The sequence below is a fragment of the Petromyzon marinus genome, chromosome 21 (assembly GCF_048934315.1).
Source record: "Petromyzon marinus isolate PM22_M1 ecotype Great Lakes invasive population chromosome 21, UKy_Petmar_22M1.pri1.0, whole genome shotgun sequence".
Classification (NCBI taxonomy): Eukaryota; Metazoa; Chordata; class Hyperoartia; order Petromyzontiformes; family Petromyzontidae; genus Petromyzon; species Petromyzon marinus.
In genome coordinates, this window is record NC_133687.1 from 1,091,498 (window position 1) to 1,115,377 (window position 23,880).

General features: G+C 45.0%; 1 protein-coding gene across 1 annotated transcript in view; it reads right to left on the reverse strand.

Annotated features, from left to right (window-relative positions):
* LOC116944682 (uncharacterized) overlaps window positions 1–21,993 on the reverse strand; it is a 33,617-nt gene extending 11,624 nt beyond the window's left edge. The window contains exons 1-2 of the mRNA XM_032958447.2: window positions 21,757–21,993; window positions 12,238–18,686 (exon numbers count right to left, since the gene is read on the reverse strand). Coding sequence (XP_032814338.2) covers window positions 12,238–18,686; window positions 21,757–21,835 — 6,528 coding nt within the window. The 5' untranslated portion in view covers window positions 21,836–21,993. The remainder of the gene's footprint in view (window positions 1–12,237; window positions 18,687–21,756) is intronic.
* Between the last annotated feature and the right edge of the window lie 1,887 nt (window positions 21,994–23,880).

Consider the following 23,880-nt stretch of genomic DNA (forward strand, 5'->3'; position numbering starts at 1 on the left):
TTCAATCGGCTTATCACAAGTACTCGTGGCCCCCCCTGTTCATCACAGGGTCTGTACATGCGACCGAAAGTCCGGCGGTATAACTGGTCAGGGAGCAGATGCTGGCCCTGTAGCTGCAGTGTGCTGGGCCCACCGGCGTGTGGACATATCCCGACACTCGGCAAGTTCCCTCTGCTCTGAGGTTAAAGGAGCAGCTGGGTAGCCGGCTCAAGGGAACTCAACATCAAGTCTCCCAGCTACCTACCCTTGCCTCTTGGCAAGACACCAGGGGAATTAACTGCCAAGAATTCCCCATGAGTGGCACTACCAAGTACGTCTTTATACCGCATCGCTCGTCGTGCAGGTTAACAAGGAGCGTGCAGCCTGGTTTTTCACTGGCCAGCTGTGTCAAGTGTTATGGTGGACATGACAGAAAGACTCAAACTATGCAAACCATTTCGCATCGGCACCTGGAACATCAGAACCCTGTGCCAACCAAGTGCAATTCACACTCGTTAAAGAACTTGAGGGCAAAAACAAGTATCATGGGCCTCCAAGGAGGTATGTTGGCATGGTGCTCGTGAAACCACGGGGGTTCCTAATGGCTCTCCCCGGCTTGCTGGGGAGAGCCAAGTCAGCCCAATTAGAATAGTACCTTGTGAATGACAGGCTACTGATGGATAGATTCAGCAACACCCTAGGTGATTTATACATTGCCATAACATACACACCAACATCAGACCACTTAAATCAGTCTCTGGAACAGTCACTAAACCTGACACAAAACGACAGGGACCTCATTATGTGCCTTGGAGATTTCAATGCAGTCTCTGGCACTGCCAGAGAAGGCCTCCAAACTGTGACCAGCCCACATGGCAGCAGTAATTGGGCTTAGAACTGGTGGGTCCTGGTTCCAGCACTGTGACATCCACAGACTTACATGGTTTTCAAACGACGGCCACACAGAGACAGAAACTGACCATATACTCATTAACTCCAGATAAAAAGCTCTGCAAAATTGCAGAGTTTACCATAGCTTGGAGTTTGACAAAGATCATTGCCCGTCGACCCGCACCATCATTTGCAGAATTGTCGAGCATCACGCCATTATGCTGCCCATCGTCGGGGCGTTCTTCTCCAACCTGGACGTCGCCATCTCGCTCACCATCGACGGGTGCTCGAACCGCAACCTGAACGGATTTTGGATGGTCAGGGTGCACTGGATCGACACCAAATATGGTGCGTCGAAATCCATGCTGCTGACAATCCTCGATGCGAAGTCCAGAAGCACATTCGCACCACTCTGATTGAGCACCTTCCAAAGCCTCGGGCACAATGTCTCGACCAAGCTGCTCGCTGTCACCAGCGACAATGGCTCCGATGCAGTCAGTGCTGTCAAGACGTTCGCCTTGGTCAACGCGGACGTCGGATATGAGCAGCTGCGGGCTTGCCACCATATTCGCTGCACAGATCATTCGGTCCAGATCGGCATCGTCCAAGTTCTCAAACTGACCAAGTCGACCAACGGCGAACTGCGCAAGGCGCTCGTCAATATCAGGTGCAGCAAGGTCATCCCGCAGTCGTACCGCCGCGAGGCCGAGATCGCCAAGCTCGCCAGCAAGGAGCCAACGCACCAGGACTTACCGACCAAGTGGAATTCGACGTTTGACATGGGCGACGACACCATCAAAAAGCGTGTCCCATTGGACATTATCATGGCACACTTCCAGGATGTGATCGGCGTCGGCACTTTCTCTGAACTGCAGTGGGCAAACATCGAGGGCGTGACAGCATTCCTGCGAATGCCACGCCAGGTCATGACCTCGTTGGTGGCAGACCGCAAGTCGACATTGGATCTCGTGCCGGTGACGATGGCGCACCTGATCCATCATTGCGCTCGCGTTGAAGCCGCTCTTAGAGCGATCGATCAGTCCTTGACCGCAACGGGGATGAAGGCCGAGCTGGTGCGGTACCGCAACTTCCTGGTTCAGGAACCCACCATTGTGGCATCCTACTTGAATCCACAGCTGCCAAAAACGACAGATCAAGACGAGCTGGCTACACTGAAGGCCACGATCTGCTCTGTCCTGCAGCATCGCTACGCGGACGTGCTCGCCATCCCGCCGACGGCAGTCGCTGCTCATATGGAGGAGGGGTCGCTATTCAGCACCCTATTCAGCAACGTCGGCAGCTCCATCGACGACGGTGATGAAGTCAATCGTTTTCTGAGCATGGGCGTCACGACCGCCAGCGCCTTCATTGATGTAACGCAGTGGTGGTCTCTCCGCAAAGAGCTGCTCCTTGCCCACTACAAGATGGCCTGAAACTACTTGGGAGCGCCGGCGACGTCAACTTCCTGCGAACGCGCGAATAGTGGAGCCGGGCGAGAGTTCACATGCGTTCGCCAGTCGCTGTCGTCGATGCTCTCCATCCAGTCTATGTGCTTGCGTTCGTGGATTGCGGCCGGCTGCCTGAAGGTCCCGTCTAACTGGGCCGGAGCAGCGCAAGATCTTATTGCCCGTCGTTCGTCCGAGGACGACGGCCATCACGAACTTGATCAGGTTGTTGATGAGATCGTCATCGACGACTGGGACGAGGTTATGGAGAACGGTGTCGTCAACAGCCTCAACGCCTAATTCTAGAGTATTCTATATGAATAAAGCACTCTAGCTAGCATTTACCTGTTATAAACCTTTTTCATTTGTAGTACCCCAGTAATTACCCTGTAATCGGGACATTTGCATGGGGTAAGGGTAAAAAGGTAGGCTTGTTGCTTTTGAACTTTTACCTTACCTTGCCGCAGTCTACTCCTAGTCCTTGAGATCATGAATAGTGAAGCCCTACCATTTGGCCTGGAAATAAACTGGGCCAAAACAAAAATACAGACTGATGACCGACCACAAAACTTGCCTGAAGTGGTAATAGCGGGCAACAATGTTCAATTGGTAAAATCGTTCACCTATCTAGGCTGCACTATTCAACACACTGGAAGCAGCGAGGTATAAATTAAAACGCGAATCTCAATTGCATGCGAGTGCATGAAACAGCTCAACAGACACATCTGGCGTTCCAGCATTACAACAGCAACAAAGGTTTGACGAGACGATGCATACATCCTTCCCGTACGACTGTATGTTCTCAGAGACATGGTCAATGATGGCATCCCCGAGCAAGAAGTGCGATGCCTTCGACCAGTGGCGCCTGCGACGGATACTCCGCATCCACTTGAGTGAACACATCACCGATGCCGAGGTCCCCCTTCGCACAGTGCATGAAACGGTCAGAGCCAGAAGACGTTGCCCGGGCGGATGCATCAACAGATTACGCCAGAGCCCTGTGCGCGACGGTCGACAGCCCACCACGGGGCTGGAGGCGCCCCTGGGGCAGGCCACGGCTTACATGGACATACACAATTGAGGCTGATCTTCGACACCACGGCTTTGCCTTACATTCAGCGTGGCGGCCAGAGCAGGATAGGATTGCTTGGTGGCGGCTCGTGGGGACTGCTACGGTCCGAGGGGCATACACATGATGATGATTATTCAACAGAGACCGCTCTGACTAGGATCCTGGACGGCATCCTTGCCATTATCAATTCTGGTTCCATTGCTTGACGCGTCAGCCTTGACATTTCCTCAGCCTTCGACACCGTGAACCACAAACGCCTAATCAATCGCCTTGAGTCAGACTCTGGGATCAGCGGGACTGCACTAAACTGGATTTAATTTTCCTCAGGTAGATGTTTCACCGTTAAAGAGAAAAAATGTTCAGCTCATGATTATTAATGAGTGGGGGGGGGGGTTCCCCACATGGAGTGACATCACGTGGGGGACAAATTCTTGTCTCGTTAGAAATTCGCTTCCACGCAGCACGAAGGCAGTGGTAATCCGATGAGTTAAAAAAGTTGTATTTCTTTCAATTTCGATAGATCCTCTAATTAGTCTTGGCCAGTAGTAGCTAGTTTTGCACAGAACTTCAACATTATCAAAATCAATTGAGTGTCCTTGTTGGCACGTGTGTTCTGCTACTGCTAACAGTTGTATTTGGGAGGATTTAATATTTATCTGATGTTCTTTTAGTCTCGTGCTGATCATTCGTCCTGTTTGTCCAACATAACATTTTCCACACAGGCAGTTAATCCTTACACAACTTCTGTTGATAGCTTTGGTAATACATATTTTGTACCAAATATTAATTTCTGTATTTTATGTACTGTGCCAAATCAGACTGATGTTTTGTTTTTCCAAACATCTGGCTAGTTTCAGTTACTCCCGCAATGTACAACATTTTGATCGTTTTAATTACTTGGGCAGTTTCAATGCCCATGTTATTCGATTTGGTTTTTGTCATTCAATGCCCTGTTGATTTGTGCATCATTGTAACCGTTTCGATTTAAAGCTTTCGTGACTGCAAGGATTCATCTTCTTTGGTTCTTTCGGTAAAGTCACGTAGAATGAGAATAAAATAATAAATTGATAAAATAAAATAACACAATAATATTCTCACGACGTTTCGGCCACAACACAAGCGGCCTTCATCAGGTGAAGGGACGAGACTGTCTGGAGGACAGCGCTGGAGTGAAAAAAGCCACGTTCAGATCACGACCTTTAAGCTGTGTGAGAAGAAACAAAGCGCCTTGACAAAGGAATTAGCATATAATTTAGCATTGAAATGGCTTGAGTGATTAGCTTGTGACTGGTCACAGAAATGGCTATGTTAAAGCATACACATCCGCAAAGGCACCCCTTGACAAAGGAATTAGCATAGAATTTAGCATTGAAATAGCTAAGTTAAAGTATACGCTAATTCCTTTGTCAAGGGGTGCCTCTGCGGATGTGTATACTTTAACTTAGCTATTTCAATGCTAAATTCTATGCTAATTCCTTTGTCAAGGGGTGCCTTTGCGGATGTGTATGCTTTAACTTTAACATAGCCATTTCTGTGACCAGTCACAAGCTAATCACTCAGCCATTTCAATGCTAAATTATATGCTAATTCCTTTGTCAAGGCGCTTTGTTTCTTCTCACACAGCTTAAAGGTCGTGATCTGAACGTGGCTTTTTCACTCCAGCGCTGTCCTCCAGACAGTCTCGTCCCTTCACCTGATGAAGGCCGCTTGTGTTGTGGCCGAAACGTCGTGAGAATATTATTGTGTTATTTTATTTTATCAATTTATTATTTTATTCTCATTCTACGCGACTTTACCGAAAGAACCAAAGAAGATTGTAACCGTTCATTTGTAGCATGGACCTCCAATTCCATGGGCGCTTTCTAGGGCATGGAGCATTTAACATGCAGACAGAGACAATAACACACGAAGAGACAGATACAAGAATACCAGAATCCCCCATTATAAGCAAGGAATGCGTTCCTGAGAGATGCTACTTAACTAAAAATTACTTCAAATTAACTTTAATTCCCCATAAATAAGGGGTTGCATTCCTAGCCCACATTTCTGTAATTTTTTTGCATGACTAAATGTCATGAAGCCAACAAAAATGCATGATGAGTTAACATATATTTTAACTAATAGTAAATACAAAGACTGGCAGTCCCCGGGTTGTGGAAGGGTTAGGTTCGAGTATGATCCGTAACCCAAATTTTTCGTATGTCGGAAATTGAAAATTTTCCCTCAAAATCAAGGTAAAATCCCATAGCTGGAAAGTTGTGCCTCCCCTTCCTGATTAATAGTTGGTTTTCTCTCAGTACTGTATTGCGCTGTAATCCATTTTCTATCACTACCTTTATCGTATCGCTGTACATGCTTTCTGCACTTCCTATGATTCTTTCATTTCATTGAATGCCTACCCTCACACTACCCATAATTAAACTAATGGAACATATACTGTATCCAATTCCTTCCCCCCCCCCGCCACTTCTCTTTCCCCCCCCCTGCAGCCGATCTCTCCAGTGCTGCTGCGGTGGTCCACTTTACTCCAGTGACCCGGGTGCTGCTGCGGGGTCCACTTTCTGCCCCGCCTCCTTCCCCCCCCCACTTCTCTCTCCCCCCCTACTGCCGAGTCCTATATAACCTCGTGCCACGGCAGATCTCTCGCCTACTTCAGCAGTTTTTCTTGCTGTCGTCCCATCTGATGACGATTATCAATTTATTATTTTATTCTCATTCTACGTGACTTTACCGAAAGAACCAAAGAAGATTGTAACCGTTCATTTGTAGCATGGACCTCCAATTCCATGGGCGCTTTCTAGGGCATGGAGCATTTAACATGCAGACAGAGACAATAACACACGAAGAGACAGATACAAGAATACCGGAATCCCCCATTATAAGCAAGGAATGCGTTCCTGAGAGATGCTACTAAACTAAAAATTACTTCCAATTAACTTTAATTCCCCATAAATAAGGGGTTGCATTCCTAGCCCACATTTCTGTAATTTTTTTGCATGACTAAATGTCATGAAGCCAACAAAAATGCATGATGAGTTAACATATATTTTAACTAATAGTAAATACAAAGACAGGCAGTCCCCGGGTTGTGGAAGGGTTAGGTTCGAGTATGATCCGTAACCCAAATTTTTCGTATGTCGGAAATTGAACAATTTTCCCTCAAAATCAAGGTAAAATCCCATAGCCGGAAAGTTGTGCCTCCCCTTCCTGATTAATAGTTGGTTTTCTCTCAGTACTGTATTGCGCTGTAATCCATTTTCTATCACTACCTTTATCGTATCGCTGTACATGCTTTCTGCACTTCCTATGATTCTTTCATTTCATTGAATGCCTACCCTCACACTACCCATAATTAAACTAATGGTCACTTCCTATGATTCTTTCATTTCATTGAATGCCTACCCTCACACTACCCATAATTAAACTAATGGAACATATACTGTATCCAATTCCTTCCCCCCCCGCCACTTCTCTTTCCCCCCCCCCTGCAGCCGATCTCTCCAGTGCTGCTGCGGTGGTCCACTTTACTCCAGTGACCCGGGTGCTGCTGCGGGGTCCACTTTCTGCCCCGCCTCCTTCCCCCCCCACTTCTCTCTCCCCCCCTACTGCCGAGTCCTATATAACCTCGTGCCACGGCAGATCTCTCGCCTACTTCAGCAGTTTTTCTTGCTGTCGTCCCATCTGATGACGACTGCTTGTGTTGCGATCGAAACGTCGTGATCTATTATTTTTCTACCTACGTAACTTTCCCGAAAGAACCAAAGAGTATGTATCCAATTGTTTATGAAAACCACAACACATTTTAATATTAACACAAAACATTCACTTCTGAATGTTCGTTTACCATGCATTAGGCTAGGTCTAGACTTCTTCCATCACTGTTGGCTGAGACCATGCGCAATCTGTGTAGTTGTGTTCAATAAAGTACATATAGTAAATAACTAATTAAACCATCTTAAAATGAAGAAAACTATCAATACAATCATGGTGAAAAAAGAGAGTTCTAAGTATAGAAAACAAATTATGCAATGCTACAACAAATTCCATTTACCTTAATCCTAGTCAAGGTTGGGCTCGGTAAAGGCAGTTTTTGGTTACGCCTCGCTCTGCGGTATTCATCAGCAACCTCACCGCGCTGCACTATTGGCGCTTACGTGACTAACGCAACATTTCCGCATAGTCTTGATTTTTTTTAAACATGCCTTACGGGAGCATGTCCGTAAAGTTGGATATCCTTAAGTCAGGTCTTCCGCAATCCGGGAACTTACTGTACAGGAAAAGCTCTGAATCTACTTTACCATCTGGAATGCTCTATCAACCAACATCTCTCATAAACGGCAATACAAATCTTCCTTCACATATCTGGAAAAATTCTGATAGCCATCCAGCATCTTGCCATCAACTTCTCATAGATGTTGTTTAAGGAAGCTTCAAGACACTTCTGAGTGGTGTTGCTTGTACACGAATGTAGCTCTTGCAGGGGTTAGTTTTGGCCTTTCACGGGTATACTGAACACTTAACCACTGTATCAATGGCTGCTACCATGGTGCGGGGCGGGTGAGAGACGGCAGTCGCCTCTAAACCTTTGCCGTGGAATCATCTCGTGGACAAAGACGCCCCGTGTATAGCCTATTAACAGACTGTTGGGCAAGTCCTATTAGCGATCGCCTATGAAGGCCAGCACAGCAGACGAGGGGGATGGGTGGCCAGTACCACGCCCGGTCGCCTTTGTCTCCCAAGTGATGTTTACGCATCTCACCAAGTACTCATTTAAAGCCGAGTCGAACTAGGGGAGGCCTAGAACCGATTCAGATCATCGTTACTGGTATTGAGCGTGAGTGGGATTCGGAACTCGGATTGCCGAGTTCATAGTGCAGCATGCTAACCGTTGAACTATTGCTCCTCACTTGCAAACACACACCCGCTTTGGATCATCATCGGTAAGTACAGTAGTTATACTATTTATTGTTGAGAATTTGTTATATAGGTTTGTTACAGGTTTATTTTAATTAGTTTTAGTTTATTTGGCAGAAAGTACAGTAGATCTCTTATTTCAATTGTGATGTGTCTATTTTGGTTTCCGTGTACCTAACACCATTATTTAGGTACGGCTTAAGTATTGAATAGAGGTTTTGTCTTTTGCAGCACTTTCTAAGAATGCGATACTCAAGAATCTCCTTACTTAGAAAATTTGGTTAACCATAAGTATAGCTCTCAGATTATAATCAGCATATTTGATTATTTAGCACCCTACGTTCCCCAAGGATGCCAGATAACAGAGCGTAACTATAATCAGATAAAACTTAAGAGATTGTTTAAGTGACTAATCGAGGCCTCTTGGGGTGAGTACAGGTGGAGTTATGAAACAAAGGGGCAGGATCACCTGCCTATTCATCTACGATGAAATTAGAGCCACAGGAATGTTCACCATAGGAAGCGGCTCTTTTCTGGGCTGTCTTCCTCACTTTCTGGTTTGATTGCAGCATGTTTAAAAAAGCTGTCCAAACACAGCTGTGCAGCATTTTTCTTCTTCTGCCGATACGTCTTATCGCAGTGAATGTTAATTAACATTCGTGATGGCAGTGCTATCTTTCATTGGCCTCTTCTTCAGCCCACTGTTGTTGTGCCAGCTGCTTCAGATCCTCATTTGACAGGTCCTTACCATGGGACTCAAGCAATGCTACCAAGTCCATGTCCTCTACATTGTTGTGTCTAGCTTCCCTCCCCACGTGGAGGGAAATCATTTCCACGTGCTACATGTGTACAATACAGTATCACGTCGCAAAAGTCGCAGTTTTCAGCTTGTACATTCCTAGTTTTTTTTTTAATGCACAGTATCTGCCCCTTTTTTAAAGAATGCATATGAAAAATATTGCACTTACAAGGAAATATGTTCACTAATTAAATGGCAAGGTATATGCGAAACAATCTGGCAACTAATAGTGGGGGGGGGAGGGGGTGTGAGATTCCTGTACAAGAAGTTAGTCAGTCAGGGCCTTTCAGCAATTTCCCTCCAAGTTTAACATTATGAATTACATAGCAATCATCAGCCCCAACTGGGCGTTGCTGAAAAAAAGTCATGAGACTTCATGAAGCTTTCCTGGGTAACAAACAAAATGTTTTTGGGTTTGGAATGCAACATTATCTTGAACTGGGTACGCATTAACGGTGTATAATGTAGATCATTGTGTACTGGGTATGCATTGAATGAGGGAAGCTACATTACCCATCATAAATTAAATTACTTATAATCTTAAACATAACCCATAAGTCTTGAAAAATTCCAAATTCGCTGTGCTTAATTTTGCGGGAAGCTAATATTAAAACATTTAGGTTTAAGCATTACCATTGTGCATAATTCTAACTTGTATTTGCAAACTACAGTGAGGGAAAAAAGTATTTGATCCCCTGCTGATTTTGTACGTTTGCCCACTGACAAAGACATTATCTGTCTATAATTTTAATGGAGGTTTATTTGAACAGTGAGAGACACAATAACAACAACAAAATCCAGAAAAACGCATGTCAAAAATGTTATAAATTGATTTGCATTTTAATGAGGGAAATAAGTATTTGACCCCCTCTCAATCAGAAATATTTCTGGCTCCCAGGTGTCTTTTATACAGGTAACGAGCTGAGATTAGGAGCACACTCTTAATGGGAGTGCTCCTAATCTCAGCTTGTTACCTGTATAAAAGGCACCTGTCCACAGAAGCAATCAGATTCCAAACTCTCCACCATGGCCAAGACCAAAGAGCTTTCCAAGGATGTCAGGGACAAGATTGTAGACCTACACAAGGCTGGAATGGGCTACAAGACCATTGCCAAGCAGCTTGGTGAGAAGGTGACAACAGTTGGTGCGATTATTCGCAAATGGAAGAAACACAAAATAACTATCAATCTCCCTCGGCCTGGGGCTCCATGCAAGATCTCACCTCGTGGAGTTGCAATGATCATGAGAACGGTGAGGAATCAGCCCAGAACTACACGGGAGGATCTTGTCAATGATCTTAAGGCAGCTGGGACCATAGTCACCAAAAAAACAATTGGTAACACACTACGCCTTGAATGACTGAAATCCTGCAGCGCCCGCAAGGTCCCCCTGCTCAAGAAAGCACATATACATGCCCGTCTGAAGTTTGCCAATTAACATTTGAATGATTCAGAGAACTGGGTGAAAGTGTTGTGGTCAGATGAGACCAAAATGGAGCTCTTTGGCATCAACTCAACTCGCCGTGTTTGGAGGAGGAGGAATGCTGTCTATGACCCCAAGAACACCATCCCCACCGTCAAACATGAAGGTGGAAACATTATGCTTTGGGGGGTGTTTTTATGCTAAGGGGACAGGACAACTTCACCGCATCAAAGGGACGATGGACGGGGCCATGACCGTCAAATCTTGGGTGAGAACCTCCTTCCCTCAGTCAGGGCATTGAAAATGGGTCGTGGATGGGTATTCCAGCATGGCAATGACCCAAAACACATGGCCAAGGCAACAAAGGAGTGGCTCAAGAAGAAGCACATTAAGGTTCTGGAGTGGCCTAGCCAGTCTCCAGACCTTAATCCCATAGACAATCTGTGGAGGGAGCTGAAGGTTCGAGTTGCTAAACGTCAGCCTCGAAACCTTAATGACTTGGAGAAGATCTGCAGAGAAGTGGGACAAAATCCCTCCTGAGATGTGTGCAAACCTGGTGGCTAACTACAAGAAACGTCTGACCTCTGTGATTGCCAACAAGGGTTTTGCCACTAAGTACTAAGTCATGTTTTGCAGAGGGGTCAAATACTTATTTCCCTTATTAAAATGCAAATCAATTTATAACATTTTTGACATGTTTTTCTGGATTTGTTTGTTGTTATTCTGTCTCTCACTGTTCAAATAAACCTACCATCAAAATTATAGACAGATAATTTCTTTGTCAGTGGGCAAACGTACAAAATCAGCAGGGGATCAAATACTTTTTTGCCTCATTGTACCACCATGCATCAATAGACACAACATAGGCTCTGCCATGTCCGCGACCAACTGGGCCCATCTCAGGCATGAACATGTGTACGGCCAGCTAGGCCTGACTCAAGTTCAACCACGTGCCCGATTAACTAGGCTCGAACACAGGCCCGGCCATCTGCGCTGCCAAGCAGCTGTGTCCAATACGAAGGCTCAAACACATATATAACTACTAGGTCTCATTCAGGCTCCACCATATGCAAATTATCTAATCCTTGATGGCCATCCATACCATTATCATTAAACTTTATGAATGATTGTAATGAAGTTAGTAAATATATATGCATTTCTACCCTGGTACTACACTATCTGCTCATACTAGATCACAATTCGGCCCGCAGATACAGCAGCCCAGTTTTACTGCACTCCCCAAGGACCAAACGGTGTTGTGAATTTTACAGTTGAACACTGTGTAATATATTGGGACCAAATTTAGAAAATAATTACCATTTTAGCTTTACCAACTCTAGATTTACACTACAGAAGCTGAATGTGATTTGTGTAATTCTGTAATAAGTGATGATTATATATCAGAAATCAAATATCCGTTCATGCGCGTCCTCACTTATAGCGTATTGTCAGGGGCTGTAATAAATGCCACCAGGGGCCACCAGTGGCCGCGGGCCTTGCAATGAAGAACACTGGGTGAGTCCAAACTCAACTAAAATGCATTTGTTTACTCATCAATGTTGACATGCAGTTACTTTTAGATGAAATATTAATCTCATGTTATTTCGTGTCAGAATTTAATGACGTGTTACATGCCCCATCCACAGTAATACGAGATTGTTAACAGGTTAAAACAAGTCACAACCCTTCTAAATGAAAAAAAACACGTGGTTTACCTGCTTGAGTAATCGCTGTTCTTGCTTTGAGGCCTCCATTGCTGCCAGTGTGCGGCGGGACAGCACCACCTTGATGATACAACCTGGGTACATGTTCACCGTCCTCATCAGGTTGACCACCTCCTGTGGGTCTATGTATGGGTGATTGAGCACCACCACCGGCTGATTGGCCCTCGGCTTTTTGTGAGCCTGCTTGATGTACAGAGGCTTGATGGGCAGGGATAGCGGTAGCTGTGAAGAGAAACTGGAACATGCATTGTCTGTCTGGAGCTCTTTATCGTCCACTTTCTTCTTCAAAGTCCGGGCTGGTTTGGTGAACTGCTCTTTGGATTCACGGACAGATATAGGTAGAAGGCAGGCTTCATTTGAGGGACTATTGGGTTTCGTTTTAACTACTCTCAAAGCTGTGTTGTGTTTTTCCCGGAAATATGAAATGCAGGTAGCCAAGTAGGCAGATCTTGCTTGGGTTTTCATATCAGTAGATGCCATTACCGACTGAGGTTTGCATGTGGGTTTCCTTATTTTTATCTTTACTTGGTTAGTTCCTTGTATCTTACGCTTCAATGGAGAAACGTTTGCAAATGTCACATGTCCAGGTTCACCTTGGGTGTCAAAGTTCACATCAGTTTCCGGTTCCGACACAGGTTTCCCTTCACGCATATCTGCCTCTGAGACCACTTTGGTAACATTTGATACTTTGGAAGTCGATTCAACACCACTTGCAAGGGTCTTGGGTGCTACAACATAGTCAGACTTCGATGCAGATTTTAAATCGCCCGCTTTTTTGATCTCCGTATTCACAATCGCGTGACGGGTGTTAGATATTAATTCACCACAGTGCGCAAGTGCCATGAGCGTTGCTGCTGCATCTTCAGCTTCTGATGCAGGTTCTCCTTGACCCAATTTTGCTACTGAATCTCTATCATTAGAGACGTAGACTCTAGACACACGTTGTACACAGTCTGAAAGAGTTCTTGGTGTTGTCGATTCTTCGGTATCTAAAGAATGTATGGCTACATTTGACTTTGCTCGACCATCAATGTGTACTTCTCCACCTGTTGACTCAGCAGAGCTCTTGTTCTGGTCCAACTGCGATTTCAAATCAAAGTCACGCTTTGCCATTTCATGGGCATTGTCTGCATATCCACCGTTTTTAGAAACTGCTTTATAAATCACTGATGCACAATTCATGTTGCTTATCAATTCTGATGATGCCATTTTAGAAATGACCACATTTGGTAGAAACCCACTTGGAACATCTCCCTGTGATTTGGAGCAAAGTTCACCTTGGACAAAAGGTGAAGAAATTGAAGCCGGCTGAATATTTGTGGTGGTTTGAGATGTCTCCTTTTCAATATCTCTCAAATCTTTGACATTTCCAATTTGAGCTGTTTGTGCTGGCAACTCTGAAATTATTAGCATTGCCCCGTTGATGGAAGGAAGAGCCTTGCAAGGTCCAACATCTTTCGGTTTACTTCTGCAATCATCCCAGGCCACTTGGAAATGAGGTTCATGGTTTTCAGCTGGGCACATGGGTTGAGTAATGAGCTTGGAATCAGCAGAATCTTTAAGAACAGGAGGGTCATTAATTGCAGCTGTACTGTTTAACAGACCATCATGTTGAGAGATTTCTGTTTGCTTTTGAGAATCCAAAACACTGCTCCCCAACACATGAGCATTCGTGAAATACTTCAGATTTGCCGATGCCAAAGGCTGTATGAGAGGTATGGGTTGTGGGGGCATTGTCTCAGGAGGCTTCTTGGAGGAAACAGCAATTGTTGGACCTACTGTAAGCAGGTTTTGCGAGGGAGACATGGACCCGAAACCCTTGTCAAAAGCACTCAAGGGGGTGAAAACATTTAAAGTGTGTTGACTGCTTTTTTCTGTGTTGCACGCTTTAGCTAAAGCTTGAGTCGATATCAATGGAAAGTGCAATTGTATTGGCTTGGCTGAGCTGGGATACGTTTTAATGATGATCGGAGGTGGTGGGGGAAGCTGAACTGTGGCACTTGGTACGGAGCGATGCAGGTTGTCGGCCTTGTTGGTTGCGGCAGAGATTGTATGAGTGGGAAAAAGCTTCAACGGTGGTACAGGAATCATCAGTGGTGGCATATTTTGTGAAGGAATTCGCACATGACTCGTGATGTCTCCATTCATCATCCCGGACAAAACATTTTCCGGACAGGCTATCTGGGGGCCTGAATTTGCTCCTACTGAAAAGAATATAAAGGGTGCATTTTGATTCATTATAGACGGTATCATTATAGATTGGGAATTGCTAATGATGAAACTCTTTGGAGCCATTTGATTCGTGGTAGCCGTACGTGTGGTAGTTGTTGTGGACACTCCAATTGTTGACGTCAAAACAGTCGTTTGTCCTCCAACCAATGGCTGAAATGAAAGTGTGCTGGGCAAAGTTACTACAGTCGTGCAGACAGGCATGGGAAGGCTACTCGGAGATACATCCGATTGTTTGGTCAACATCAAGGGTGCTGGCTGTGCAAATGAGTAAGTGGGCTGCTGAGTGGGTGCTTGACACTGGTTCTGCATCTCAGATGAAACCTTTTTGTGCATCACATTCTGGATCACTTTCGACACAACAGACGACTGAGGAATATCAGCTGTTGACGGGTGATGAGTGCCTTTGGTGCTTTTATCTAACAGTGTGGGCTCTTGACTGGCAGCAGAATTATCAGACTTCGGTACAGAAGGCATAATCTTCATTACCCTACCATTTGTAAGCTTGACGTAAAATGGAAAATGTGCAGGAGACAACTTTGAAGCACCTTTCACTGGGATGAACACTTTGCTACCAGGCTTCCTGACCAAATCTTCCAAAATATGCGGTGGCAAAGTGAACTGCATGGTAGTGGGACTAGCAACAGCATTTGTTTCTGGAGTCAAGACAGTGCTGGTGCTGTTACAAGCCATGATCCCAAGGTCTGGTTGCATCGGTACAGATGGCTTTTCTTGCACAGTTTTCAATGGCTGACCGGGCATTTCTGGCAGAACAGACGTGAATATGACAGGTGGTGAAGTCAGTGTGGTGGGAGAGGGAATGGTGCATGTCAATGTAGTGCTTTGATTAGAGTCCAGTGATAATTGTGTGTCTGCTGGTGGTAGAGCAGGAGGAAGGACTGAAGCAGAGGTTGATTGTAGACGATTTTCAATCGGTAACATTTCATGGCGTGAATGTGAAACGAGAGGCTGCGTCAAATCTAAAGGGTTGCATTCTTCTCGTTGCAAGGGTTCACCTGAAGACAATTCTGTGACAGTACACAGCGGTTCAATTATTTGATTTACTGCTTTGGCAATAGGAATTTGTGAATGGCTTTCATCTGTTGGAGCCTCAACGCAATCTTCCTGTAGCTGTTCGGAAAGTTCACCAGAAGATGGTGTAATGGGGAATTCCACACTTTGTGATATAGGCAGTGCATGTTCATTTGCGTCACTGAGAGTGGATTTTTGCTTGCTTTTCAGCAATGGTTTGGAACTATGCTTTTTCGGCCTACCACGCTTTGGTACACTATCAAATTTGCTCTCAGAGCTGAGGATTATGTCAGGATTCATCGAGGAATCACCTAACAAATATTGGTCATGTTTCAAATCAGCAGTGGTGCTAAATTCATCAAGCACCTTGACAGGGGAATTACAATTTGTGGCAATCAATTTAATTTCTTCAGCAACATCTGTTTCACTGCCATCAGCATTTGCAAACGTCTGCCTTCGGCTTGCTATGTTTTTCATCATTAACATCCCATTACACCCTTTGAGTTCATGTAGAGAAATCTCCCCTTCGATTTCTTTCAGATCATCTGACAAGACACTTGCATCTTTTACCACCGATGCTGCATTCACTTGGACTGTTCCAGACTGCGGAGTGGATGCGTTGCCGAGATTATTTATGGATTCATTTTCAGGGATCCTGTTTTCATCTGGGACCTCAGGCTCATCAATCAGATCAGGTGGTTCAGACACTGCACGGTTCTCTTTGACGTTGTAAGTGTCGGTGGCCCTTTCATGTGCACACTCTGGAGTAAGTGAAGACTTTTCAGTACTCTGAGGAATTGGCTTTATCACCTGCGAAGAGTCCAGCCGAGTCCAACATATTCTCTTGGCATGGGACGAAGGATTATCTGTTACTTGTGCACCTTTTACAAGGGACTCAACAATGGAACGTTTGCATTTGGATGAAGCTGGCACAGCGAGGTTGTCTACAATGGTTATTTCAGGATCTTGCTGCGTTTCCTTGTGGGTAACAACTTCCCTCACACTGCTGGACACTGTGTCTTCAACATCTATGCAGTGTGACACCTGATTTTCTTTTATTGTCTCAGAGGAATCAGAGTTTTTCTCCTGTTCCTGTATACTTGAAGATACAGACGAAGGCTGGTTTGTTTTGTCACCATCATTATTACTTGCTAGCTTGAACTGCACCAACTTCATCAGGGACTTTGTTTTACCAGAATTTTTGCTGGCACCAGAATTATCTGCTCTTGCCCCATTATTATTTTCTGTTGTCTTGATGGAATCCACCTCCGTTTTTTGCTTAAGCTTGATAACCACCTGCTTCTTACCGTCAACAAGCTTCACGCCCAAAACCTCAAAAGTGTAATTGGCTGGAATTAAAATCCGGCTTCCTATGACCGGCAAAAGGGGACGATTGTTTATCGTCTTCTGCAAAACAGATGTGTTTTCTTGAAGCAGAGGGACACTCTTGGTTGTGCTTTGCATCAAAAGATTACTTTTCTCCAGGACTTCTCCATCACCCAGCATCAGCAAATCAGGTTTCCGCATCACGTCAACTGTGCCCACATGATTGCCGCTCAGGATTGGCAACAGAGGTGCACTCAATCCTCCGTCTACACTGACATCATCCACAGTCGTTGAGTCACATTCGCTTGTTTCGTCAGGTGTGCCGCTTGCATTTACTTCCGGTATCTCATCTTTCCTCTGGCAGGGCGACATCAAGCTGTAAGAACGAAGAGCTTGGGCAGCCTGCTCTTCAGATGAAAAACACTCTAAATTTACGCTGTGCTTCTGAAGGGAATGCTTCTTTACCATACGGAGGACAGGATGTTGGAAATTACACTGCATACAACAGAAAACCTGCGCATTAGGGTCTTGCACAATTTTGCAAACCTTTTTCCGGATGACCGTCGTACTTTCGTTGGCACCATTCCTTTTTCCATTCCTCTTGTCCTTACAAATTGCGCAAGAAAACTTCAACTGCTGAAGTGGTTTAGCATTGGTCTTATATTTTTCTTCCTGCATGTGCTCATTGTAATGCAATTTCAAATTCAAGTATGCTTTGATTGACTCATTGCACAAGGGGCAATTGAAACTTGGACGAATGCCTCCGTGGGTTAAATTGTAGTGCCCGTTCAGTCCACGTGGTGAGAACTCCACTGCCGTGTTCTGGGGAAAATTATTTTTCTCCTCGGGCCACGTTTGACCTGACGAGCCAAAACACATGTGAGCATGAAGCCCATCGTTGCTATTTATCTTTTGGTGGCAGCGGTGACAAAACTGGACAGAATTGCGCCCAGACCTTAGAGACTTTCCCTTCAGTGTTGCTGGAGAACTAGAATCACCCTGGGATTCAAAGCAACCAGAGGGATCAGAGAGACTTGTGAATATCGATTCAGATAATTCACTGTTTGGTAATGTAACTTCGCTTTCTGCCATTTCAGTCACAATATTGCTTGCCCTCACATCCGTTGCAATGTCACCGACTGGTCCATCATTTGGAATGTTTGCAACTGTCCCATCATTTTCAATGTCACTTGCACCCACATCATTGGCAATGCCAATGGATGCCACGTCAGTTGCAATGTAACTTGCTTCTGTATCAGTTACAATGTTGCAAGCCACTCTATTAATTGCAATGTCATATGTACCTGCATTATTTTCAATGTTCAATGCTGCTTCGTCAGTCGGTGGCAAAGATTCCTCAATCTCACTGACGGGAGATGCACAAACGGTGTTATTTATGTCGGCCACCAAGACAGATCTCATGCCACTGTAGTGAGGGGAACAAACATGAGGCCGGGAGAAGTCTTCAATCCACTGACTGCAGTGGCTGCATAGTTTGGCGATGTGTACTGGAGACTTAGGCTGCAGTTCGTGAATTTCGGGTACGTTAGCCACAGCCTTTACTCCAACACTGGTACTCTTCCTGGTGATGCCGCTTGCATTCCTATCGGAGCTACACCCTGCGATATTAAGCTTGTGGAGAACAACCCTTAACGATTTCAGCATGATGCCTCGTGCTCCTTCATACGCAGTTTCCCTTTCGCACCGAGGCTTCCTTTCTTTCGAAGGACTGCGGCAACCCTTCGACGATGGTCCACTATGGCCCTTAGGGACTTTGATTCTTCGTTTTTTGAAAGAGGGCATACTCTCTTCACTGGATGCATCTGAAGACATGGCTGGTGGCCTCTTCTTGTCTGAAATTACAATGTTACACTGTTGTTTAATTACAAGTAACTGTACTTCTACTAATTTTTAACATGCAAGCAATGTTGAATGCATGATGCTTAACCTAACCTACACATAATAATAATGTAAGGTTAGTAAATTATTTCCAAGCAATATGTTAAGCTGCCAAATGTTTTTTTTTATCCAAACATGTTTGGGTTCTGCAAAACATTTTATTTGTATTATTTTATCAAGGCTGATATGAATCAGCCGATAGCTTTTTCAAGTTTATAAGACTTTCAGACTAAGCTTTATTCTATGAAATAGTTGTAAACAAAGTTTGCAATGGGCAGTCAATTATAGAATGCTGAAACAATAATATGCAGACGTGCATACACATTTCACTATTTTACTATCATTACTCATTTAAAAAAAGACTTAACACATTTAGTACGATTGTTGGAGACTTTGGCTACGATGACCCATTGAATTAAAATTATACACCTTCTGGTGGTACAATCACTGTACTATATTAAAATGTAACTGTGAAAAGTTATACATTTAACAGAGTTATGTTTGTCAGTGATGTACAATATAACATTTTTATTACTTTGTCAAAAACTGATATGGTAGAGAAACGTGAGGAAGTGACCCTTATTCAGACCCAGTTGACATGCTGACCCAACAATTTCCTATGGCAGATGCCACACAAAATTACAAGTTAATGAGATGCTAATTGATAAATTATACATTGAGGGCAGCAGAGGGCAGTGCAGCCAAATCAATTTCTGAACGTACTTCTGCCTCATCATCTGCACGGCCATCTTCGCCAATGAGCACTGACCAGCACAGTAATGTATGGCGTAGAAAGGCCATGATCACCTAGCAGTGGATTGCCAGAGGGGCTGTAAATGTACCTACATAAGCATATTCTTATACCTCAGTTATAACTTTGGTATAACAGCTTTATACTAGCTAACACCATGTCATATGAACCTTATGGCGGGACCACGGGGTCCCACAAGCCCCTGGCTCTCGCATAAACTGCGTTGCGACGTAATTTTGTCTGTTGAAGGCGAACGATACGGCAACCTATTCCTCTTGACGAGCTCTACACGATGCGCTAATCAAAGTTTTGTTTCTTCTGCGCTTTCGTCCTCGCTGCACTTGGACGACGTAACAGAATGATCTGCGCCAGGTGGGTCGCGGCGTTTATGTGCGCAGCGGGACGGAGTCGCCAAAAATAAATTAATTACGATTTTGACTTCCGTTCATTTGGGACCCCAGGGTCCTGCCGTAAGGTTCGTATACATGAATAGCCTGGTACTCTTTGTCAGCCACGGTCAATCCACTGCTGTATGAAATCTTCCGAGCCATCGCCATCTCTCGTGATCACGCGATGCGATAAAGCACTAAGTAGCTGCACACAAGCCGATTCATTGCTTTATTTCATTGTTGGATGTACCTTTGGACGCGTTCCATTCCTTGACTGCGGCTCCGTCTTTACTCTTAACTAGCGGTTATCATCCCTTCTGCCCATGATGCGTTCTGCCCAAGCCCACTTACGTTTGTTAACAGTTTAAATTGTCTGATCTTATACCGTACCTGCATGTCATCTAATCCAAGTAATCCTGTCTCTCAATGTAATTTCACTCAGTTATTGCACTGTGGAATATCAAAGCATGGGGGAGTGCTTGGCCAATTATTACAATGTTTTGTGTGTGGAGAAAACATTACTAGGAGAAACCCCAAATACACACAAGACGGAATAACAATGTGTGCTCAGATGGGATTGCGAACCCACTTCATGCACTGCCACCTACTGGCCACCTCGCAGACCAGCGGGTTTGTGAGTTGCAATTTTAAACTTTTCCAATGCGTATTAATTGCTAATAGTACACACTTGTTTAGCAGAAGGACCGTGGAACAAGAATCAGAACAAAGACCAAAGATAGGCACTGGCCTAGCAGTAAAAACAAATAATTAACGAAAAAAACCATGAGGCTAATGTAAGACAAGAGGTGGCAATCTAATTTGGCCCCATTGTCTTGAAAAGATGGAATGGAAATAATTACGCTTTGGATGCATCTGTGTTTTAGGTGAAGGTAAACTATGAGTATGCATAACGAAATCAGCTGTTTAAAGACGGAACAGCATGACACATGCAGAGGCTGACCATAGCAGGTTAAAATGCTTTTCAAAAGCTGAACATACATACAATGGGCTTAAAGAAAGCGGTCAATCAGTACGTACTATCCACTATGAAACATGGCCCAGACGGGCAAAACCAAAAACTTTAAAACTGCATAAAATGGAAGAAATGCATACTGCAAGTTGAACTGAGGAGGAGGAAGGCAGGAATTAAGAGTACACAGCTTAACGCAAATTTAAACGACTGTATTATAAAAAGGTTTGGACAGGGCACGTCACGGTTTGAAGGGATGACCGATGGGCAAGAATGCCGAACGTCGCCAAAAGACTGAAACGCTATTTGTGAGCACGTCCAGTGAGGAGATGGAAGCGACGGAATCGGCTCGCACGCAGGCGGTTGGGTAGGATTTGTTACATCGCTGGATCGCGGGACTTGGCGGCTTTAGAGGCCTTCATCCAGCAGCGGATTGACCACGGCTCGACGACAGGGTGACCGGGTGGTGGCTTTGCGAGCCTGTGACGCACAATGTGCGCGTGACTCGCCGCCAGGGGGCCGCATCGCCCCCCCCGGAAGTGACTCGCAACCACCACAAACAGTCCCAACAGCCCGCGGGCTAAACTGCCGCGCCTCCAACAAAAGACGAATCAAATAAATAAATCACACCAACAGCAACAGCCACATCCCCCCCACCACCACCTCCTCCTCCTCACCAACATCACCACTATTAACGCCATCACCACCACTGTACAGCGACCGCCAGCGCTGACTCGCCGCTCCCTGCTCCCTGCACTGTTGTTTTGGGTGGCGGGCGGTGGTGATGGCGCCGCCGCCGCCGCAGCAGCACGTCTTGGCTCTCCACCGTCAGCGCCGCCGAGACTCCCCCGTGTTTCTATATATATATTTTCTTTAAAACTTTCTGTCACGTACTCTCTTGGTGTTGCTGTTACCTCTGTGCGTGCTCTTGCCGCTGGAGTTATCACGGTTGTTGGTGTCGCTCTCGCCATTGCAGCCGCTTGCCCCGCTCATGGTCGCCGCCTCGCGCACGAATACACGCACACGGGCCGTGACGCAGCGCCGCCGCCCTCCCCCCCCCACAGATAACTCCGCGGATTCCGCCTGATGGTCGGGAAGCGAGGGGCAGTTTTAATTGTAACGCGCCGCTTTACATTCCGTGGGCGACGTCGGGGCTACGGAGAGCGAATGTGAGGCGGTTATCTTGCGCGGGCGCGGACTTTAAGGCGGGGAAGTGCCGGGACTATTTTTTATGGCCGTGCCGCCATTTCCCCCGCTCCCGTGCGTGTAATGGCGGACAGCCTCGGCCGAAATCAGTCGACCCACTGACTGCTACATGTACTAACCACTTTTAAGTTAACATTTATTTTACATTTTTAACATTTGAAATGGTTAGCCGAGGCTAACCATTTACACACGTGCGTTTATGAAACAAGACTGATGTGTCCGGTTACATAACAGCTAGAGTTTTAACTTGCACTGCTCTTAAATGAAATTTTTAGTAAAATGAGCTCCACTTATTTGTAAATTCATTGTCCCCTTCAGTGTGTTGTAAACACCGCCTAAAGTCAACTTTCCTCCCAACTTACACAGCCCAATTATTTCACTGACGGTATGTGTGAAACAAAGCAACATGAGGCGTTTATTGAACAATTTGCTTAATAGCACGAAGCAATATTCACTTAAAATGTGTTGGGTATAAAAGTTGCATTAAAAACTTCAGTGCATTGCTTTCAGTAACAAGCTTACTGTACACGTGTGAAACAGGTACCAGCTTAAAGAACTGCATAAATAATACCCCCTTTACACAATACACAAGGGAAAGTTACTGAATGTTATTAACTCCTCGGCTTGTCATGTTTTGACAGATTAAACATGATACATTGTTTGCGTTCATGTTCATTTTTTCGGTAAAAGCTCACTGGGGTAGGTTTCTTTTACGAGAATAACAGCGATTTTCATTTCCCTTAAGTTTACAACTCACATGACGTGTTTGATCTTTTGTCTTACCTTCTTAGGTACTATTTTTATGTTAACTTTTTATTCTAATTCATATTTTTAATGTTATTAAGTCTTAAAAGCTGTTTGTTGGTGTGGTCAACTCGTTTGCTCCCACGCTCAGCCTCCTAACCAACAGTCATTAACGTACAGTCCTGTATACATTTATAAATATACACTTACATATCTTATTTCCACATTAACACACACATTCACTGCACTGAGACTCATACAAATATACTCGTGTACTGTATATGCACACATACACTCATATACTCTTCACGTACACACGTTTTCATTTACATACACACGTATAGTGCAGTGAAACACATATATACCTCAACCACAACTATTACCACAACCACAGATACTACCGCCATCAAAACCACATTGCTATCACTGACACAACTATTACCACAACTACAACTACCAAAATCACTACCACGACCTCTACCACATGCACGACTATCACTTCAAGTAATGTACTACCTAAACCATTTCCTCTACCCTCACCTCAACCACTACCACGGCTGTTACAACAAATACTATACTACCATCACCACAATCACTTTAACATTCACCTCTACCTCAACCACTACCTCACCAACTGCCACTTTCACTAATCCCCCACTACCCCCTGTATCTGTGTCTGCCTCCCCTAGTGGTGAATAGTGTCTGAACCATTTCTGACGCCCCCTCCCCTGTAATATATGTTTGTCTCCCTTACAGCTGCTGGCCCAGTTTCGAGTGGTGTCTGAACCTTGCCTGGATCGGGTCTTGACCCCATATCCCTCTACCTCCCACCAAATTTGCTTGTTTGTGTAGATATTTTCTACCCACATACTCTGATGTCACAACCACTTCCAACTACAAACACTGGCACGCCCACTATAACTGCCACAGCCATCGCCACAACAACTACTACTACCACATATATTATCAAAGACACGATTGCGACCCCCCACCAAAGGATCGTAACCTTATAGTGGTGGTGGGGTTTGTGCGTTCCAATGACCCTCAGAGCTATGTCGCCTGGAGTCTTGTACTCATGATAGGGTGTC